Source organism: Colius striatus, chromosome 1, assembly GCF_028858725.1.
Source record: "Colius striatus isolate bColStr4 chromosome 1, bColStr4.1.hap1, whole genome shotgun sequence".
NCBI classification, from domain to species: domain Eukaryota; kingdom Metazoa; phylum Chordata; class Aves; order Coliiformes; family Coliidae; genus Colius; species Colius striatus.
In genome coordinates, this window is record NC_084759.1 from 140,909,164 (window position 1) to 140,927,750 (window position 18,587).

At 38.4% G+C, this 18,587-nt stretch overlaps 1 protein-coding gene across 5 annotated transcripts in view; it reads left to right on the plus strand.

Annotated features, from left to right (window-relative positions):
- MICAL3 (microtubule associated monooxygenase, calponin and LIM domain containing 3) overlaps positions 1–18,587 on the plus strand; it is a 162,705-nt gene that overhangs the window by 105,895 nt on the left and 38,223 nt on the right. For all 5 annotated transcript variants that reach the window (XM_062009811.1, XM_062009781.1, XM_062009786.1 and 2 more), the window contains 2 exons: positions 7,672–7,867; positions 12,443–12,681. In XM_062009811.1, the coding sequence (XP_061865795.1) occupies positions 7,672–7,867; positions 12,443–12,681 (435 nt within the window). The remainder of the gene's footprint in view (positions 1–7,671; positions 7,868–12,442; positions 12,682–18,587) is intronic.

Below are 18,587 nucleotides of genomic sequence, written 5' to 3' on the forward strand. Positions count from 1 at the left end.
AAAGTTGCAGATAAATTTTTGTTTTCAAAACCTAAGTCTAAACCACAGATGAACTTGAAATAAAAATGTTTAATTATGTTCACTTCTAGTTGCTTCTACTAAAAACACGGAACAGATAACAAAGTTGACAGTGATTTCTAGGCCTTGCCCTACTGATGTCCTAGGAGGCAATATTTTGTCAATGTCTGTTTTGGCAATTCTAGAAGTCTTATTTTAACCAAAATAGGATGAGGATGGGAGGAGGCATTGCAGCACCCATAAAGTAAACATTTAAGTTACTAATTTCATTCAGTAGTCAGTCCAATTCACTTTCATAATTATGAATTGAAGGGACTTCCACATTTACTGACGGTATCTGAGATATGCAGAATATAATGGTCGGGGGCGGAGGGTCTTGAGGACCTCTCTGCCTCATTGCAGAGGTTGCAGTAGATACCAGCACTGGAAGTAGTGTTGGTTCTTCAGTAGCTTTGTGCTGGATACTTCTGCATTAGAGGATATTTAGATAAAATTGTTTTTGTCTGTACAGCTTAATCTCCCCATTTCTGTTTTATGTCCCCAATTTGCGAGGAAGAGTTGCCAGATTGGCTGTTTTGAGGACTGAGCCTTGACATGGTAGTAGAGCTCTTGAGCAGTTGTTGGCTTAGTGACAAAACTCTTTTTATTCTAGTAGGCTAGAAAGAGCTCCTGTTTTGCTCTACATCTGCTCTTTAGTTCCCTGGATTTTAAATGTCAGTTTAAGGACAGTTGTGTTGATCAACTTTAAACTGCATAAAACAGTTTTGAAGTGTTCAATTTGCACATCAAACTCCAATAGCTTTGACTCAGTAGAGCATATTTTCTAGAAAGCTTAGTTAGTTCCTATTTATTGTTTTGATTGATAGATATGCATTACAGAAGAATTTCAGTAAGTCCATCTTCAGGTTCAACCCCATTTTGGATGCTCTGCACGGACACTCTAGATATATCTTGCTTACAAATTGACTTCATTTTTCTTATACTGTCTGCTTTGAATTCAGGGCTTTCATATTTAGCAGAAAATGTTATAGGTCAAACTGGAAATACAGACGTCAGAAAATTCAAGATTTTAAAACTTCATAATGCAGCTGAGTAGTTCAGGCTTCCAGAGGGTTTCTAGAATAGTAAGACAGAAAGTTGAGGCATTATATCAAAACACCACTGACATTTTATGACTATTAGGTATTTACATGTGAATAAATGCATTCCTGTTTCTGTTTAAGCAGGTGTTATATTACTAACCCTTTTGGCTTTGAGGATGTGCGTATCAAAATTCAGTAGAACCTACTATGATGTGTGCAGTTCTGCGGTATGTGATGTGAAGCTGTATGAACAAGCAGTGACAAGTATTTACCAGACCTGCTGGGCTGTTTCCCACAGTTTTCTGCAGACATTTCTTAATAGAGAAAATTTTTAAAGAGTGAGTGAGTCTAGATTTAAAACTTCTTCCTATCCCTTAAAAAAATCTGTTTAACACGCCTCTGTGGGTCAGTTTAGAGTTGCCATCTGCATGTTTTATGTATCTCTGCTCTGCAGTAAAAAAACTGTTGATAGTGACTAGATACTAATTTTGGAGTGGATTTCTTCTCTCAGAAGAAATCAGTTGTACTTATTTAAAGAGAGTATATTCATTGACTTACCATTTCAGTGTGTACAGCATCCAACAATGGGCCTCAGTACTAAGATTTCTGTTTTTCCATATACACAGTGCTGGGTGCAGGGAGCATCTCATAGAAGATGCTGTTGCTCAACCTGCTCATGTAAACCATGTAATCGTTATGCTTAAAATCTGACATTTTTTAGTCCCTTTCTACTTTAAAGTGTTTTGTCTTTACTTAAAGTGAAGTTAAGAGTTAAGGGGTTGAAGTTGGGCATTCTGGATCCTGTTTCTGGCACCGCCTCTAGTCTGTTGTGAGATTGCCTTGCTGGTATTTAATCTCTTTTGTCTGGACTTGTACGACACTTGTACAGTACTTACCTGCTTCCAAAATAAGTTTGATTTAATGTGCTAATACTTGTAAAACATTTTGAGGTCTTTGGATGAGAAGTGGAGCTGGAATAGAATGAGACAGTTAATGGAACTGAAGTGGGTGAGGGCGAAACTTCTGGGAAAACAATGAAAATCAATCTGACACTAACACAGATGAAAAATGAGTCCTAAGAATGCTGCTAGAACTCATTTGTCACCTTCTCTGTGCCTCAGCAATAATGTTTACTGAACTGCAATCACACTAAAGAAACCTTACCCAACAGATATTTCTTAGAAATTAATGACAATGGAATCAGGACTTAAACATTTCTGTCTCAGAGCTCACTGCAGCACTTTTAAGCTCTCACAGAAAAGTTCTCTTTTTCTATCTCTGTCCTTTGACGTATACAAGATGCTGCTGTTTCTATAGAGAGTTGTTTTATGTGATGCAATTGTGTTCTCAATTGTGTTGAGGGTAGAAGTAAATGAGCTTGGAAAAGGCAAATGAAAACAAAACAAGTGCATCATTTCACATTATCATAAAAGCACAATATTTGAGAAATCCAGAATTAAGATTTCTCTGAGAAAAGTACCAATTTCCTTCCCCCTTTGGCACATGTTTCACAGTAGACACTTTTATTTAAATTTCTGTAATTCTACAAGGGCACAGCTGAGTCTGCAAAATACTGGACTTGTGTTTCACGAGAGATGACATTTAACTAAGCTTGCAGTCTTATCAGACTTGGCTAAGAAAAGGAAGTCTGCAGGTACTACATAATTAATGAAAAATAAATTCTTGTAAAACAGGCAGCTAATTTGCCTCTGAGAAGAATTCACTTTTCTCAATTTCCCAGTTCTCTTCTGCATCTTCAGCAAGTGTTATGTCAGGGAGTGACCTTGGCAAGATTTCATCTAGTTCGTGAGAATAATGTGTAGATTTTACAGAACGAGGTAGTACCGGGCGAGAATCAAGATGGGATCCTCTCTCAAGAGAAGCTTTGTAAGCCCTCCAGTAGTTGCCAAAGTTGCTGGAACAGGACACATTCATGCAGGCTAGGAGCAATTCAGTGTAGGAATGTTATCTCTGATCATGTGAATATCTTTTCAGGAGGCAGGCTGTGTCAAGGCTAAGATAAAGGACTCTGGCAGCTTTCATGCAACAGCTAAGCAGCCTGTCTTCTTAAGAAAAACATTTCCCTTCAAATGATCTATGTAATGTTCACGGACCACTGGCTCTTCCAAAGTAAAGAATCAGATTTTAAAATGTGTCCTATTTTGGATGTTGTTTGTAGGTTTTTAGCTGTCTTGTTAATTGCATGAGAAGCTAGTCTTGGCTTTCAGGTATCTCCCCTCTCTGACTAGTAACATGGCAATTTTTTTTTGGCTAATGCAAACTTATCATCCCCTCTCTCTTAGTTGTGACTGGTTGATGACTTTTGGGTCTGTGGGCCCAGACACACAAGCAAGAATGTCAGCTAAAGGATAATGAGTGCACTCTGGAGGTATCTCCCATCAGCAAGCTACAAAACAGATTGGGGAATACAACATAATGATTTAAGGGAGGCACCTTCCTCTCCAGAAGAACATTAGAGAATAACCTTTAGCATCTACAAGAACTGCCTTGAAAATAGACCTTGCCCATGCATGTAGCACCATATATATATGTCAGGAAAACTTCGAATTTCCTTATTTTCATTTATAGTTTCTTACTGTAGCTTCAAATGGTTGATATGAACCTTATAATATGAAGAAATTGTTCGTCCTCTGTTCATGTTACCAATGCCTGTATATCACACATACTTTCATTCTTTAAGTAGATTTGCGAACTGTAATGCTTTTCATTTTGACAGTTAGTGGCTTTGTGGTGCAGAAAGTTGGCTGTCGTTATCATTTCTCCTGTTTCACATTTGGTAACAAGCTTGACAATGGCTTTTCAGCAAGCCTTTTAGAAACAAAACCAATAGACCAAGTAGACCAAATGGTCCGTATAAAGCAAACTCCTAGAAATCCTTCGCTAAAGCTGTTTAAATAATTGAGTTTCTGTTGAGTTTCCTCTGATGTAGACCCATTTTTTTCTTTTCAAAGTAAGGTGGAAGGATGTGACCAATCCTACATTTCAAGTATATGGATATATAAATTAATTAGAGCAAGTTTCCTTACAGTTTCTTTGAGATTTTGAAGCACAGAGTGTGTATCAAGTGCATAGGACATCTTGACTTGACCACATCCTTTTGCATTAAAGTTTAGGCAGATTTTCCATCATTTCATGTTTTGTAAGAGTTGCATTGAGTCACTCAGACCCACTTAATAGTTGTGCTGTGGTAGAATTGGTTTGATTCTCTAGGTACCAGTTATACTGCATCAGATCTTCATGGTGAGAAGGATGATGGTGAGATGTATTTTCAAAAACACATCTGAGAGATCATACATGTTCATTAAATGAATAAACAGAGGTCAGGGGTTTTTTTTCAGCCCTCTTTTACCTTAGAGTAATTGCTGCCAGTCTTTCTCTCAACCCTAGATATTGCAGCATTGAAACAAACCTCTTTTTTTTTAATTATTCTTTTTATTTTCATTGTTCTTTTCTGCTTGTAGACTTTGCAGCTATGTCAGGGTGTGCAGCAGAAGAGAACAAGTTGAAAACAGCTTGTGGAAAGATATTTCTGTTGAAATAGTTGAGCCTAACTGATGACTGTTGTATATAAAGAATTACAGTGGTGATGATTTTAGTATATTCCTTCTTTGTTTTTCCTCACCTCGGTGTTACCCAGAGTCTTTTGGTTTTTTATTGTCAGGTAGAAGTGACAGAGCAATATTCCAAGTCAGTTCCCCTTTTACTGTGAATTCATGGTTAGAGAATGAAACACAGATTACAAAAATAGATTTGGCTGAGGTGGTATCACCATCTAGACAGAATTAAATGAAACGTGAATCCCAGCTGAAAAGGCAGTCCAGTTTCACTGAACTTTGAAACTACTAACACAACATAAGGCTTAGCAGCAGGAAATGGTAGAGACTACAGTATCCCTGGAAAGGGAAGGTAGTGTTCCTGCCTGCCACCTGAGCAAGCTTCTGTGGTTTATACCATAAAGAAGCCTTGTAGTTCCAGCCAAGGGCTCAGCAGCCACTTGCCCACATCACAGAAGGGTTCAATAATACTAAGCAAGAGAGAAAAAAAAGCCCTTCTGGCAGTTGTATTAATGAAATTTTATCTTTTTGGAGAGGGATTGGACATAAATACCATTAATTATGGAATGATCGACATAAAGACTAACATGGTGGTGAGTGAGTAATTGCTCTGAAAAGAAGACTATTAGGAATAAACTGAGAGACTACAAAGGATGGAGAAAGAAAACTGTCTTGGAGGTCAAAACATTTGAAGATAGAGTAATTGTTGCCAATACTCATACTGAGTTAGGCTTTTCAAAGGAAGGGAAAGCAAACTGCTGTATTCCTTAAGCATCTTAAGTAAAAGCAAGGTAAGGGAAATCAGAAGTGGGTCCACAGTGAAGATGGGGCTGGCATAAAATGCAATTTTACATGTAGTCAGACAATCAAATGGATACTTGGGCTCCAATTTCAGTTGGAACAATGACATTAAGCGTGGGAGCAAAAGAAGTCGGTGTGTAGCAAGATTTGGAAATGGAAAATAACTCAGTGAAGCTGGAAACAAAATTTAAATTTTACTGTGAGTGAAAATAAAATGTGACCAAATAGTCTTTGCCTCAGAAGAGTAGAAGAATTATACAATGAAACTGTGAGCTTTGTGGCAACAGTCTGTGATTAAATCAAGCTCTAATGTTGATAGCTTAACTGTCTAATTCAGGGCAATACTATATGGCCACTGGGTGACAGAAGTATGATCTGCAGATAAACAATTAAAAGGAAAAAAAAGTTTTTGTGATCTAAACAAGTACATGTCAGTGAATCTAAACAGCAGATAAAACACCTTCTTTGAAGGAATGACTAAACACTGCTAGTTCTACAAGTGAAGTCCTTTGGCCCTTTTGGAAGGTAAGTGATATGTAACATGGATTCACCAAAGATTATACTAGACTAGTTTTACAGCTGCTATGGATGAAGTAACTGATTACCTCTGTAAGGGAAACATAGTGCATTTGAACAGTTTGGACTTCACTAAAGTGCTTGAAGGCTGCCACGTGGAAATAGTTATTTAAACTGGATAAAATGAAGGAGTAGTACATGAAGTGTCAAGTATCTAAGAAGTTGACTTAAATGAGAGATTAGAGGTTTTATTGAAAAGGAAAATAATGGGATTGAATGTCACCTACAGACTGTGGAGTTTCACAAAAAATTATCTGGGGACTGATCTTTGTAATACTTTCCCTATGGTTGCTGGCAAAAAACGAGTAAGAAAAAGGAAGAGGAAAAAATCTACTAATGAAATTCATCACTGAGGCAACATTTCAAACTCTCATCAATGCAGAGGAGGACAGGCTCTTCATACACTAAGAACTGCAAAATGTTGCAGACTGTAGTATAAAATAAAATTAAAAATAGAAATGTAATAGTAGAAAGTACCAGGTCATGCACTAAGATAGTGCTGAGAATTCTGGCTACCAACAAGGTGCTTATCAGTTGAAAGCAAAGAAGGAGAAAGATCTGAATATCAGTCAATAAATAAAAGCCACCAGTATTATGTGGGATATAAATAGGCAAGTGTGTTCTCAGCATGTATCAGATGAGAGATTTTTGGCAGGGTTGTTACTCTGATAAGGCCTCATCTGGTAAGCTGTGTTCAATTCTAATCACGCAGGTTCTGGAAAGATTAATCCAAACTGAGACAGGTGCAGAGACCTAGAGAATGATCAGCACACAGAAGAGCTTATCTCATGAGTGGAAAGTTTGGCCTGTTTAGCAAAACAAAACATAAGCTAGGAAAGACTGGGCTCTCTAAATAGCAAGCTGAGTGAGGGTAAACAGTGTCAAGATATTTTAGCTAAAATACTAGAATTTTTAAAAGAAGTGGATGCATGCAGGTTGGAATTTTATTGAATGCCACAGTGAATGAAGGTCCCGTGTATTGTCCTCCAACTGCCTAGTTCATATGTCCTTGCAAATTTCTGGGATTCATGGGATTTATGCTTGGAAACATCTCTCCTAGATCTTATCCCTCTGGTTCATTTAATCACAAACTTAGATTAAAAAACAAATAAAATCTATAAAAAGATTTAAGACTTCCTCCAACTGAGCCTTTTTCATTCCCTTATCTTTAGGTATTAATAGCATTTTCTTGCTCCCTAACTCTGTAGACTAACCTTGACTGGTAACAGTTTTGATGTGCAGCAAGACAGCCCCATAGCATTTCTACTATGTCTCATACAATATATCCATCTGTGGCCAGGTCTTCCTCAGTACTTACTACATAGAATTCATTGCAGCTCTAGTTTTTACAGATAAAATGTCCTCATTTCCTCTCTCAACTAGGACATTTAACATTCTTTTTAACACCTATTAGCCAAAGGCACTAAGATTCCCTTTTGCAGTCTGGCTCCCCAGCAGGTTCTGCCAGTAGTAGCGAACAGGATACTAACATAAGGTATTCTCTCGCTTTATTTACCCCCCTCTGCCTCATGCCCTTTTTTCCCCAATTGCTCAGTTTTCTTAAAAAGCCACAGCTCTGACTGTTGCATTTATTGTTTATTCACTGGATTATTCTTTAGGTTCTAATGTAAATGGACTGGAAGAGCCCAGCCTCGCTAAGCGACTGCGTGGCACACCGGAACGGATTGAGCTGGAGAACTACCGACTGTCACTGCAGCGGGAGGAAGAACTGGAAGAGGTTCCCGAGGAGACCCTAGCAGAACATAACCTAAGCAGTGTGTTGGACAAAGGAACAGAAGAGGATGTGCCCAGCAGGTTAGCATACATTGTCCATAAGCTTTTTTATACTCATCCCAACAGACTTTTTTCTTGCTTTTCCTTTATCTTCTTAAAACATATTATTGACCAAGTTGCCCTTTCTAAGGTTGTTGAAAACGTTCTGCATGCGTACACAAGTATTTTATCTTGTAGCTTCTGTTCTTCTAAATAGTTTACTACTGTTCTTAGAAGACACCTGTAGTACCATAACACCATGAAAGGGATTTTTTATAATTGTTTCAAGGACAAAGGAGTCTTTAGTGCAAACAGAACATGCATTCAAATGGGAGGGCATTCCAAAGTTAACTTATATTCTGTATGTTTTGCATTACAACTCAAAACGCTTTTGGTTTAAAGGTTCAAGTTTGATGCACATGGCTGAATGCTGATGCAATGCCTGAGAGATATTACTTTGAAGCAGTAGTTATGGCTGTTGAAAAACATGTTATACCTTCACAAATGTACCTTTATCTGCAAAATGATGTATAAGCACACCACAATCTAAATACGGAGGTAGGACTGCTGAAAATAGTTGTTAAAAGAATCATTGAGAGAAAATACTTGATTAAGAATGCTTGTGAACTTTATAGTCAATCACATATTTTTTGCAGAGTTTCAGTCCCGTAATATGGTTTTAAATATCTTATTTTTTTGTAGAAATAACCCTTACCTTTCAGCTCAGTCTGTCCAGTATTCTTCTTGAAATAAACTGAGAAAACATTGTAACTGCTTTCCTGAGACTGAGATCCTACAAATGTATTGTATGTACAGGTTACCTACAGGTATAGGGCTGCGTAAGGAGTTCCTTACTACATGATAAATTGATTTAATCAATGTGGTGAAGAAGGCAGGAATAAAAATTGTTCATTAAAATGTTTACAAGATTAATGTAGTACAGAATCTGTCATGTATTTATCTGATAAATTTGAAGGTACAGCATCTGGAAAGGAGTAACTTTTAGTAGCCTGAACTTGGCCTTGACAGTATATATCTGTGTGGACTCATGAAGGTGTGGCTTTCATATAAATACCTGGCAGTTACTAGTATCTTGTACAACTGTTTCCTCTACAACCTAAAAAATACTTTTTGATTAAATTCTTGACATAGTAATTTCTTTATGTGGTACTGTTACAACATTTTATATAGTTGAGATCTTATCTAGTGCTCTGATTGAATATTCTTAGGGCTATTTGTGGCAATTGCGGACTCTATTTGCTTCACTTATTCTTCCTTTAGCTCCTAATTCAGACCTAGAAATTGTGATTACATAGGTGTTAATGCTATGGAGGAGTTTTTAGTCCTCTGTGTTTCTAGCTCTAAATCAAAATTTACTAGTATGGACTGTTATTATGATTGGCCTTGATTTCGGTAAATCAGAACACAATGGGCCTGCACAGTAAACGTCAGAAGACTCCAAAAGGAGAATGTTAGTTAAAAAAAGTGGAATCTTGGCATTTTGGCATGAAGCTGTTGGTCGTCTCCAAGAGGTATTGTGTGAGATTGTGGAGACGAATGGCAGTACGCTATTAGGTTAGTGCGTTAGCACGCTTCCTCTCATAGAGTGTTACATTTAGCTCCCTTTCTTTTCCATACATCCCTGTAACCTGTATTAAGCTGAGTATTTCTGTCTGTAACAGACTGAACTGTATAATTCTAAGTGCAAAAAGTGTTGTTTAGTGGGCATCTCACATTCTATGATAGAGAGGAAAGGGAAAATACATGAAATTCCCTGTCAGTTTGACCTGGAAAAGTTTCTATCCCAAATCTAAATATGACAAGCAATTTACTCAGAGCCTTGATAGGGCTGTACAGCCCAGACATCAGAGAGAGAATTTTCTAGATGGCATGGCTATTTTTCAGCTCTACCCACTCCATGATATGTCACAGGAAAACAGAAACAAACAAACAAAACAAAAAAACCCCCAAAAAGTCTGATGGCTTTTTCAGCAGCAGAAGAAAAAAGTTTAATTCCTGCGACAAGCAAACCAAAGCCCCAATTTAATCATCTTCACTGTCATAGCGCAGTGCCTCAGGGTTAGTGGCAGGCAGAGGAGTTAGAGAACTGTTTGTTCCTTCCATGGTCTTATGGAGTGATGGATTGGGCTTCAAGGTGCATTGAGGTGTTAGCTCTAAATCAAGCAGAGACCACACATAATGGTGCACAGCTTCCCATCACACAACACAGTTACGAGTATGTTTTTTCAAAAGGAAGTTAATCTTATTCAAACTTCAACAACAACAAAAATATAACTTAGGCAACCAAACCCAGACTACACAGTTTTGAGGGACACGAAACTCTTTAGATGTGTTATTTATTGCCTTTAATTTGCAGTAACATCCAGTATGTCATCTGCCATTTTGGCCTTTTTAAGGAGTGTCATAGGACAAAAGAAGAGGTAAATTTCCACGGTGTAGGTTTTGGTTCCTTTCCTTAGCACTACATCTATGTAGGTACACTTTTTCAATTAGATATTGAACTGTTCATGCAAATTCTGTAAAGAAGCCTGCTTAGATCTTTAATATCTCCTTTATATGGAAAAACAAAAGTTTCAACTGTTAAATTAATTCTTGAGGCACAGACCTGCAGAAAGGAATGCCCACTGCACCAGGCTATGTCACTGCTGTCTTTCAGCATCTCCTGTCTCAGTATTCAAAGGTCAAACAAAACCCAAGTTATAAATAAAAGCAAAGTGAGCTACGTTGTAAAGAATTTATGTCGTCAATATTACATGCGATAAGCTGACTGGTTAAAGAGCAGCAGCTTGTCCTGTTCAGTAATCATAGCAATGGTTGAGCAGTAGTAAACCTTACTGACAGCAAAAGAAGCATAGGAAAACCCCAGCATGCAGCACCTGTCAGGTTTCATTTCCATACCAAAGGATGGGAAAGTTAATCAGGGAGGAGGGGAACATCACTCTTCGACAACATGGGTGTAAAGCCTTTGGAATAAGCTTCCTTCTCCTGGAATATGCACCATGTCCATAGCATGCAACTGTGTTTGCATTAAGTATTTAGCATGTGAAAACCAGACAACCAATTAAAAATAAATGGATTGTAATTTGAGCAAAATAATGTTATATACATGCAGAACAAGAGAATTTAAGAGCCTGTGGACTAAAGTACATGATAATTAGCACATTAAAAGTTGTATTTTCCTTTCTTAGAAAGCAAATTAATAAAGTTATGTAAATATGAAATGTTCATCTAGTGTTAAATTGAAATTGTGTACCTGAATATTTTTATCTGAAATTAAGAGAAAAAATACTGCCATGGCTCTTTTTTTTTTTTAATTGTCAGTTTGTCATGTCCTATAATAAAACCTGTGTATAGGAAACAGAATTATAGCAACTGTACAAGTTATATTTTATAGACCTACATGAAATATAAACATCATTTTCAACTTGTTGGTTTTCTCTCTCGTCTGTATGGAATGGGTTCTCACAAAGCCTATTGACCACAGTGATAGCTGTTGTAAGGGAGGAGCAGAAGCAGAAATACTGCTCTCAGATGATTTACACAAACTTTAATCATTCACAAACAGTTTTCTCCTTCAAACCAGATTTAAGATTTACATAGGAAGCACCCAACTGTTGGTCAAATAAATGCAGTTCTTTTATGAGAATGATCTATTAAGGAAAAACAAAGGAAGAGGACCTTTTCACTCTGCAGATTATGTTCTCTGAATGTTCAGTAGTTCACATCCATTTCCCAGTGACAAATGCAACTATCTTTCTCCCCACTATCTCTAGGACTCGGGAGTCCAGCATGTATGAGTGAGCTATATTAAATGTCGTTGTATAGCAGTTACATTTCTTGCCCCTGGCACTTATACTGAGGAACTGTTAGAATTAAACAGAGATGTCTACTAAAAAGCACTGTTGATTTACTGGTTTGCATATTTCAGACTTTGCTGTGAGAATAATAAGCTCATTATTGTAATTATCGTTGCACTGCTTCCTACAGTTTCTTGCCACTATGTAGACTGTGTACTTAATTAGATACATATTATAGTTCTGTCTCTGATGTAGACAAGTGAGCAATATTGTATTTTTTTTCTCCAACTCTCCTTAGCTCACATTCTATATCCTTTGGCCTGATAATTGTGTTTTTCTACTCCCAAAGCTTTCTGTGGTTCACCTCAGCAAGTGCCAAAAATATCTTGCTATACAAAATGCCAGCAGTAGCTGCCATTGTTGAAAGATGTGACCTTCTACATTCTGATGTTGCTAAAATCTCTTTCACTGGTTTATCCAAAGCAATGCGATATGAAGAAAGTAGTTTCTTCCTGTTGTATTCAACTGTCACGAACTGTTAACAATTATGCTGTGCAATTGTTTAGACTTGGCTTTGCAAGCACTTTTTTGCTGCTTCAGCTTCTTTAAAAGAAGCAGGGCAAAGACCACACTGCAGCCAACATGTGATGCTGTCACTAAAATGCCTATGAAATTGGAAGCAGAAAATTAGCATTATGTTTTCCGTCATATGTTTTGGGCTTATATGTATTGAAAGAACTTGTCAGTGATCTAAGACTGATCTAGGAAACATTAACTTCTTTTTTCTAAATCTTTATAGTAGTTCAGAGTCTGAGATGGAGGAGGAAGATGAGGAGGAAGATGATGAACTACTGCTGCCTCAGCAACCGCCTTCAGACTTGGGTGGCGTGCCATGGAAAGAGGCTGTGCGTATCCATGCCCTCCTGAAGGGAAAGAGTGAAGAAGAGATTGAAGCTGAAGAAAATCATGACATTGAGGACAAAGATTATGAGGAGGAGGAGGAGGAAGATGAAGAGGAGGAAGATGAGTCGAGTGAAGGTTAGACAGATTGATTTATCCTTGCTTCCTGCTAGACAGCAGAGAAAACCAAGCTGGGTTATTTGCCATTCACATTGAGAAAGATTTGCCTTGGAAAACTTTTGAGTTTTATTGCTTTGATTCTTCATTGCTTTGATTTTTGAAGAAGTTATTGTCAAGGAAACCTTTAGGTGGATCATTCTGGATACAGAAGATCTTTGCCCACAGGGTAGTTATAGCAGTAGTATCAACACAATATGCTTCCCATACACCAGACCAACATGTGCAATTCACAGCTTTGTAACACTGTATTGTTCCATTGTTGTTTTTTTTCAATTATTATTGGAAACTGGATTTGAATGTGACCTTTGTTCTTTGGCAGTGAGAGCTGGAAGCATTGTTGAAGCTTTGTTTTCAGTTTTTCACAGTGCCTCACTAAGGGGTAGTGCCCTGTAATTGTCATCAAGGCATCCCAGAAGAAGCTGCTTGTGGCTTTCATTAGTTAAAAGACCGCCTAGAGAAATGAGGGAGTTCAGGTACAGGTTCCTATTTTAGCTGTGAGGGATTTCTCTGGAAAATCTTAGGGAAAGACTCCTTCCCCTGTGTTTGTCTCTGTCATCAAAATGCAAAGTTTGTGCTAAGAATAGACTTGCTTCCAGCATTTTACCACCATGGCAAACTTCTTGTTGCTCTTGTCTTTATCTTTGCTCACATTGTCTTTTTGTGAAGACTGGTAGATTCCAAAGAGCTTCTTTGTAAAGGTTTTTGTCTGCCTAATGCAAGCAGAGGTTCAGTTTTTTGAGTCATAGTGTCAGTTTCGTTGATGAGCTCAGCAGACTGCTTGGCTACTTTATCAACTTAGGAGCTGTATCCCTGTAACTGAAGTCTGTGGAAGTCAAGACTGGTTTTTAAGTACGGTAACGCGTGCATGTTGTGTGTTTAGTCTGCTAAACCATGGTGACCTTGGATGGACGTTGGTTCATTCAAGCAGTTTTCCTGTTGGACGCTTTGAATACAGTGGGAGTACGGGGACCTGCTGGATTTCCACACAGTCTTTCTTTCTGATTCTGTCCTTTCTCTCTCTCTCTCTCTCTCTCTCTCTCCATCGCTTGTGTGTGTACACGCGTGTCTGGTGTTATATATGGATGTGTGGTTCCCTCTGCTGTAGAGGGGGAGTATTGCCCTTGGGAGAGAGAGCTGCAGGAAGGTCTCTGGCTTCAACGTCTCTCAAATGAAGAGGACACGGGTACATTTAAAGGTACCCATATACCATCTCCACTTTCATTTCCCCAAAGGAGGGGGGAATGTTTTAAAGAGCAGATCCCACATGAGAAGTTTCTGTGTTTTATTTACTAGGTCCCTAAAAACTGATTTTGTAGTTGTTATTATCATCATCTCCTGGTCTGAGTGCCATGCATATATTAGGTCTCACATTGCAACAGGTTTTAGGAAAAAGATAAAGCTGCCATTTGCCTGAGGATATCTAGAAAGCCTGGACAATTTGGTACTGTTATGCACATGAACAGTGACCTCGACATATATAGGGAGTTTCAGATTTGTTCCATAAACACAGACTAATTGCACCTGTGCAATATGTCAGACACGTGGGACACATCAGAAGTACTGGCTTTAGATTGCCTATCTCAGCAAACTTGCATTTTTTATTGTTGTTCTATGTGAGTGTGTGTCTGTGAGGAGAGTCTGTGTGGGAAGCTAATCAAGCTGTGGCGATCCCTCAGGATTTTTCAAGTCATACCGTTGTTCATGAAATGAATCTGATATTCTAATCGAACTGGTTGTGTTATTTTCCATGATGCGTTCTCTCGCAATTTATGTCTGATTATCATTTTTTAAGCACTTGGTCCTAATAGTTTGTTAATCCCTTGTTCCCTCAATGTGGTTCATTAGAGCCAGAACACATAGGAGGAAAATCCAAGTGCCTTCCTGCAGGTAAGATGGCATATGCAGTTGTCAAACTGCATATTTTGCGGCTTACAGTGGTAACAACTGTAGCTTAGCTTGCAACTTTTTTTTTTCTCTGAAGAAAAAAAAAAAGAAGGTGTTACTAGTTTTTCCAAATTAACTTTTCTCACTATAAGAATGAGAAGTATTAGTAAGGTGGCTGAAGAAGTTGCTCCTGTGACAATTGCTAGTGTGCTTTAGACTTGACTCCTAAGGAGCTGATTTGTGAGTGGCTTCTCATGCTCATAAAATGCTGGTAGGTGCTACATTTGAACTGGAGGGAAAAACTACCTTTCCAAATGTAAGTGAAGCTAATGTCTGACTTCCTGCAAAGTACAACAGGCAGCCTTGAGGGAAGGCTATAACCCCAGGTATCATTTTAAATTCTCAAGCATTTAGACCTCAAGGAAACATTAGGTTTACCTGTTAGCCAAGCAGCATCACTTCATGGCTAGCTGTGCTGCTATTTATTTGCTAGAAGAGATGAGCAGGACCCATGTCCTGATCAGGATAGGCTCAGGCTTCTTTTTTGACAGTTGTGTAGTAAGTATACATGTGTATGTTATGCTGGTCTAAATCCCAGAGAAATCCATTTTAAAACACACGGATCACGTGGGACCTGCTCTTTCTGAGCCTTGCTGAGTAACTATATACTTCTCAGCCGTTGCTGGCAAACCTAAACCCTTTAACACAAATTTTTTTGTGGTGATGCTAACTCTACTCATCTTGGGGCTTGCATGCAAATGCTTTGGTATGGAGTGAGAAAAGCCCAAGTTCCTGTCCCTGCAGGATGTCCAGTCGCTCTGGTAGACCTTGTGATTGTACTAATTGATACAAAAAATTTCTGATGAGTCAACAAAGACATAAAACAGCTAAATACTTGGATAACCTCTGAATCCTGCTCTGCATTTGAGTTTGTGTGTCTGAACTCTTTTCTTGTTTAGTAACTGGCTGGTGATTCTGTCCTTCCTGCAGTTCCTTCTGCCTGTTTTGTCTTCAGTTTTAATACCAAGTCTTGCACGTAGTCATTCCTGCAATGGAAGTCCCAAATACTTTGTAATGTCTGGGGAAAACACATCCAGGAGAGAGGAACGTCGTTAAAAGCAGACAGCATGAAATAATGAGTGCAACCTCTAAATGCTGCTTATCTTTTTTCCTTGAAACACTAGTGCACCATATGAAAAATCTAACTGCTTTTGATGTTCTAAACTGCTGAAACAATGTTTTGCCCTACTCAGTGGTAATCCAGCAGTTGGGAATATTTACTTCCTACTTTTTAAAGTGGACATTTTCCTTTCAGGATAAGACATTTACTTTTGAAGACCACTCTTGCAAATCCTGTGCCCAGTAGAATAAGTAACTTTGAGTAAATAAAACCTGAGTTATAATCACATAGCAGATACCAATAGAGACAAAGTCTGTGAATATAATTGCTCAGAGCAGATGCTACCCAGGTGGGTGTTCTACAGCAGTTAAGTTGCTTATCAGTTGCTTTGGGTGTCTGTTGTTCCCTTTGTCACTCCATAAGTAACTGAGCTTTATGTAGGCAGGTAATTGCAGAGTATTTTGATTTATTTTCAACAAATCAGTTTGCATGACAGGAAGTCCCTTCTGGGGAGATGAGAGGCCTGTTAAATCATAATGAGAATGTTGTAGTTCCTCAACAACAACAACAAAAAATCTTCCCTTAGAACAAGTCAGTACAAAAGAGATGAAGTAAACAGAATAGTACTAAAGTAAGCTGCACCCTTGTGTTCATATGCATGTATACGTGCAAAATGGAGAACCATCATGTAATACATTCGATTCACAAATAAATATGTACCCAGCATAGAAAGGAGTGCTTAACCTAATAGTAGAGAATTAAAGATCTTTTGTTTTGGTGCATCAAACTACAATGCAGATTCTCCCTTGCCTTCAATGCCAGATGTCTTTGGCAATAATCATAATGTGTAGGCTGAAGGAGCTGGAAATTAGTGCTAAATTGGTATTTACATACTACATCCTGTTGGACAGCAGAGAATGTCTTTCATTTCAGCAAAGCTGCTTGCAGTAGAGGTAATCTGCAGTGATGTTTTAAATAGCATCTCTCTGCCTTTGGAATGGCATTATTCCGCTTTGATGGGAAGTATGAGAAGCGCGGTATTGGTGTATGAGTGCACCTACAATGCTGAGCTTTTTCTGTCTGTCTTGCAAACTGATCTTAGCCAGTAATATTTTCTTTTCTTATTTCCTTTCCTATGATGTGTTACCTTTCCTTTCCACTTTTCCACTTCCCATCTTTTCCTCCCTGTCCTTCATATACCCTGCCTACAACCTGGTATGCCATACCCTCCTCCTGCTAGCTGGAAACCTTAGACTGCAGCAGATTGTAAATCCGGTTGATCCTCTGGAGATCCTGGCAGATGTGCACTGGACACACATCCGTGAAAAAGAGGAGGAGGAAAAAATGGTCCCAACCTCAAAGTCCTCCACCTCCAGAGGTAATCTCCCCCCAAGCCCTGCACTGTCAGTCCCTGGATCATGGTTGCAGCTGTTTAACATTGTTGTTTCTGCGCCTTTCAAGAACTGTGTACTTCAGCAGGGGTAGCAGGGATTGGAAGGAACTACTTTCAAATTACACTGAAATTACACTTGTTTAAACATTTTGCTTTTCAGGTTAGTGTTGACTTCAAATGACTGCTTTCTCTGCTCTGTGGTGGTGTGACAACTTCTGACCTGTGTGCCTGCTTTGACTCCATAGCATTTTCCTCACTACACACCTGATTCCATAGTGCTGGTAATTGGCCCCTGGTAACGGACTTTAGTAATAGAAGCTGTTGTGCTTTTTGTAGCAGTGAGGACTCTACACCTCTTTGGGGAAAGCTGAAGGGCTATGTTGTGTAGCTGTTACAGCAAAGATTGAATAGGATCAGCTTCTGTATTGACTGTGTTTCACTGCTGCTGCTTTTCCAAGTGTGTAATTATATCTGTTACTAGTACAGAATGATGGGGTTCAAAGGCCTTGCAAATCTGATCAGTGATGATTTGGACTCCCTATGTTTAAGATTTGACAGTGCATCTATTTTTTCAAGTGAGATGTGACCTTGCTGAGTTGCCAGTTACTTAAAGGAAAACTTTGGAGGGAGAAAATGTCTATACTCTAGCTCTTGTAACTACCTTCCAACAGAACCTGCTGGCCTTGTTCTAGACTATATTACAGTGTATCTGAAGCTAAGTGTGTCATGGATGCATTACCTGTACAGGCTAGGTTTAATGAAAAGGTAACCACGTGGCAAATGAGTAGTGATCTTCTCTCAGAGCCTGTAACCCTTGCACCACAATTGTAGAGGGAGTAAGTATGCTGTGGGAAGGAGTGTCTTTTAAAGCAAATGTGAAGTTAATGACTGATCTTTATTTTAAAATCCAGGGCTTTATCTCATGTAGACTAATCATATTCCATTCAGATGGCTTTTTCCTCATAGTTCTAGATTTTTATGTTTATCCTGGACCAACTTGATAAGAGAGTTGCACATCAGTTTGGCTATGCCTATATTTGTAGAATGCACTGGGATTTTCTGGTGTGAAATCTGCTCCCTTTATATAAAAATCAGGCATTTATTTCCCACTGTAAGCACAGAAAGTGGCTCTGTTCAACTGTCTGTAATATTCAGTATTGGTAGAGTAGTTGTTTAACATTTAAAAACACCAAGTAAAAAAGTTAACAGTTTCTTAAGCTTTCTACAGTTAAGGTTAGTTAAGCTTCTACTTGACGGTCTGTATTGCTGTAGTTTCCAAATTTTAAATTTCTGTTTTATAGTTTCTGCTTTTCCATGGTGTATTAGTAGAGCTGTCAGCAAAAGATGATCCTTCCAAAATTGATTTTGTATTATTCCCAGCTTCCTATGAGAAGGAAGGTGTTATTTCCTTTTCTTCCCCTAAAACTGGGTCAAACTAGGACAATCTGACAAACCGATTAGCGACTT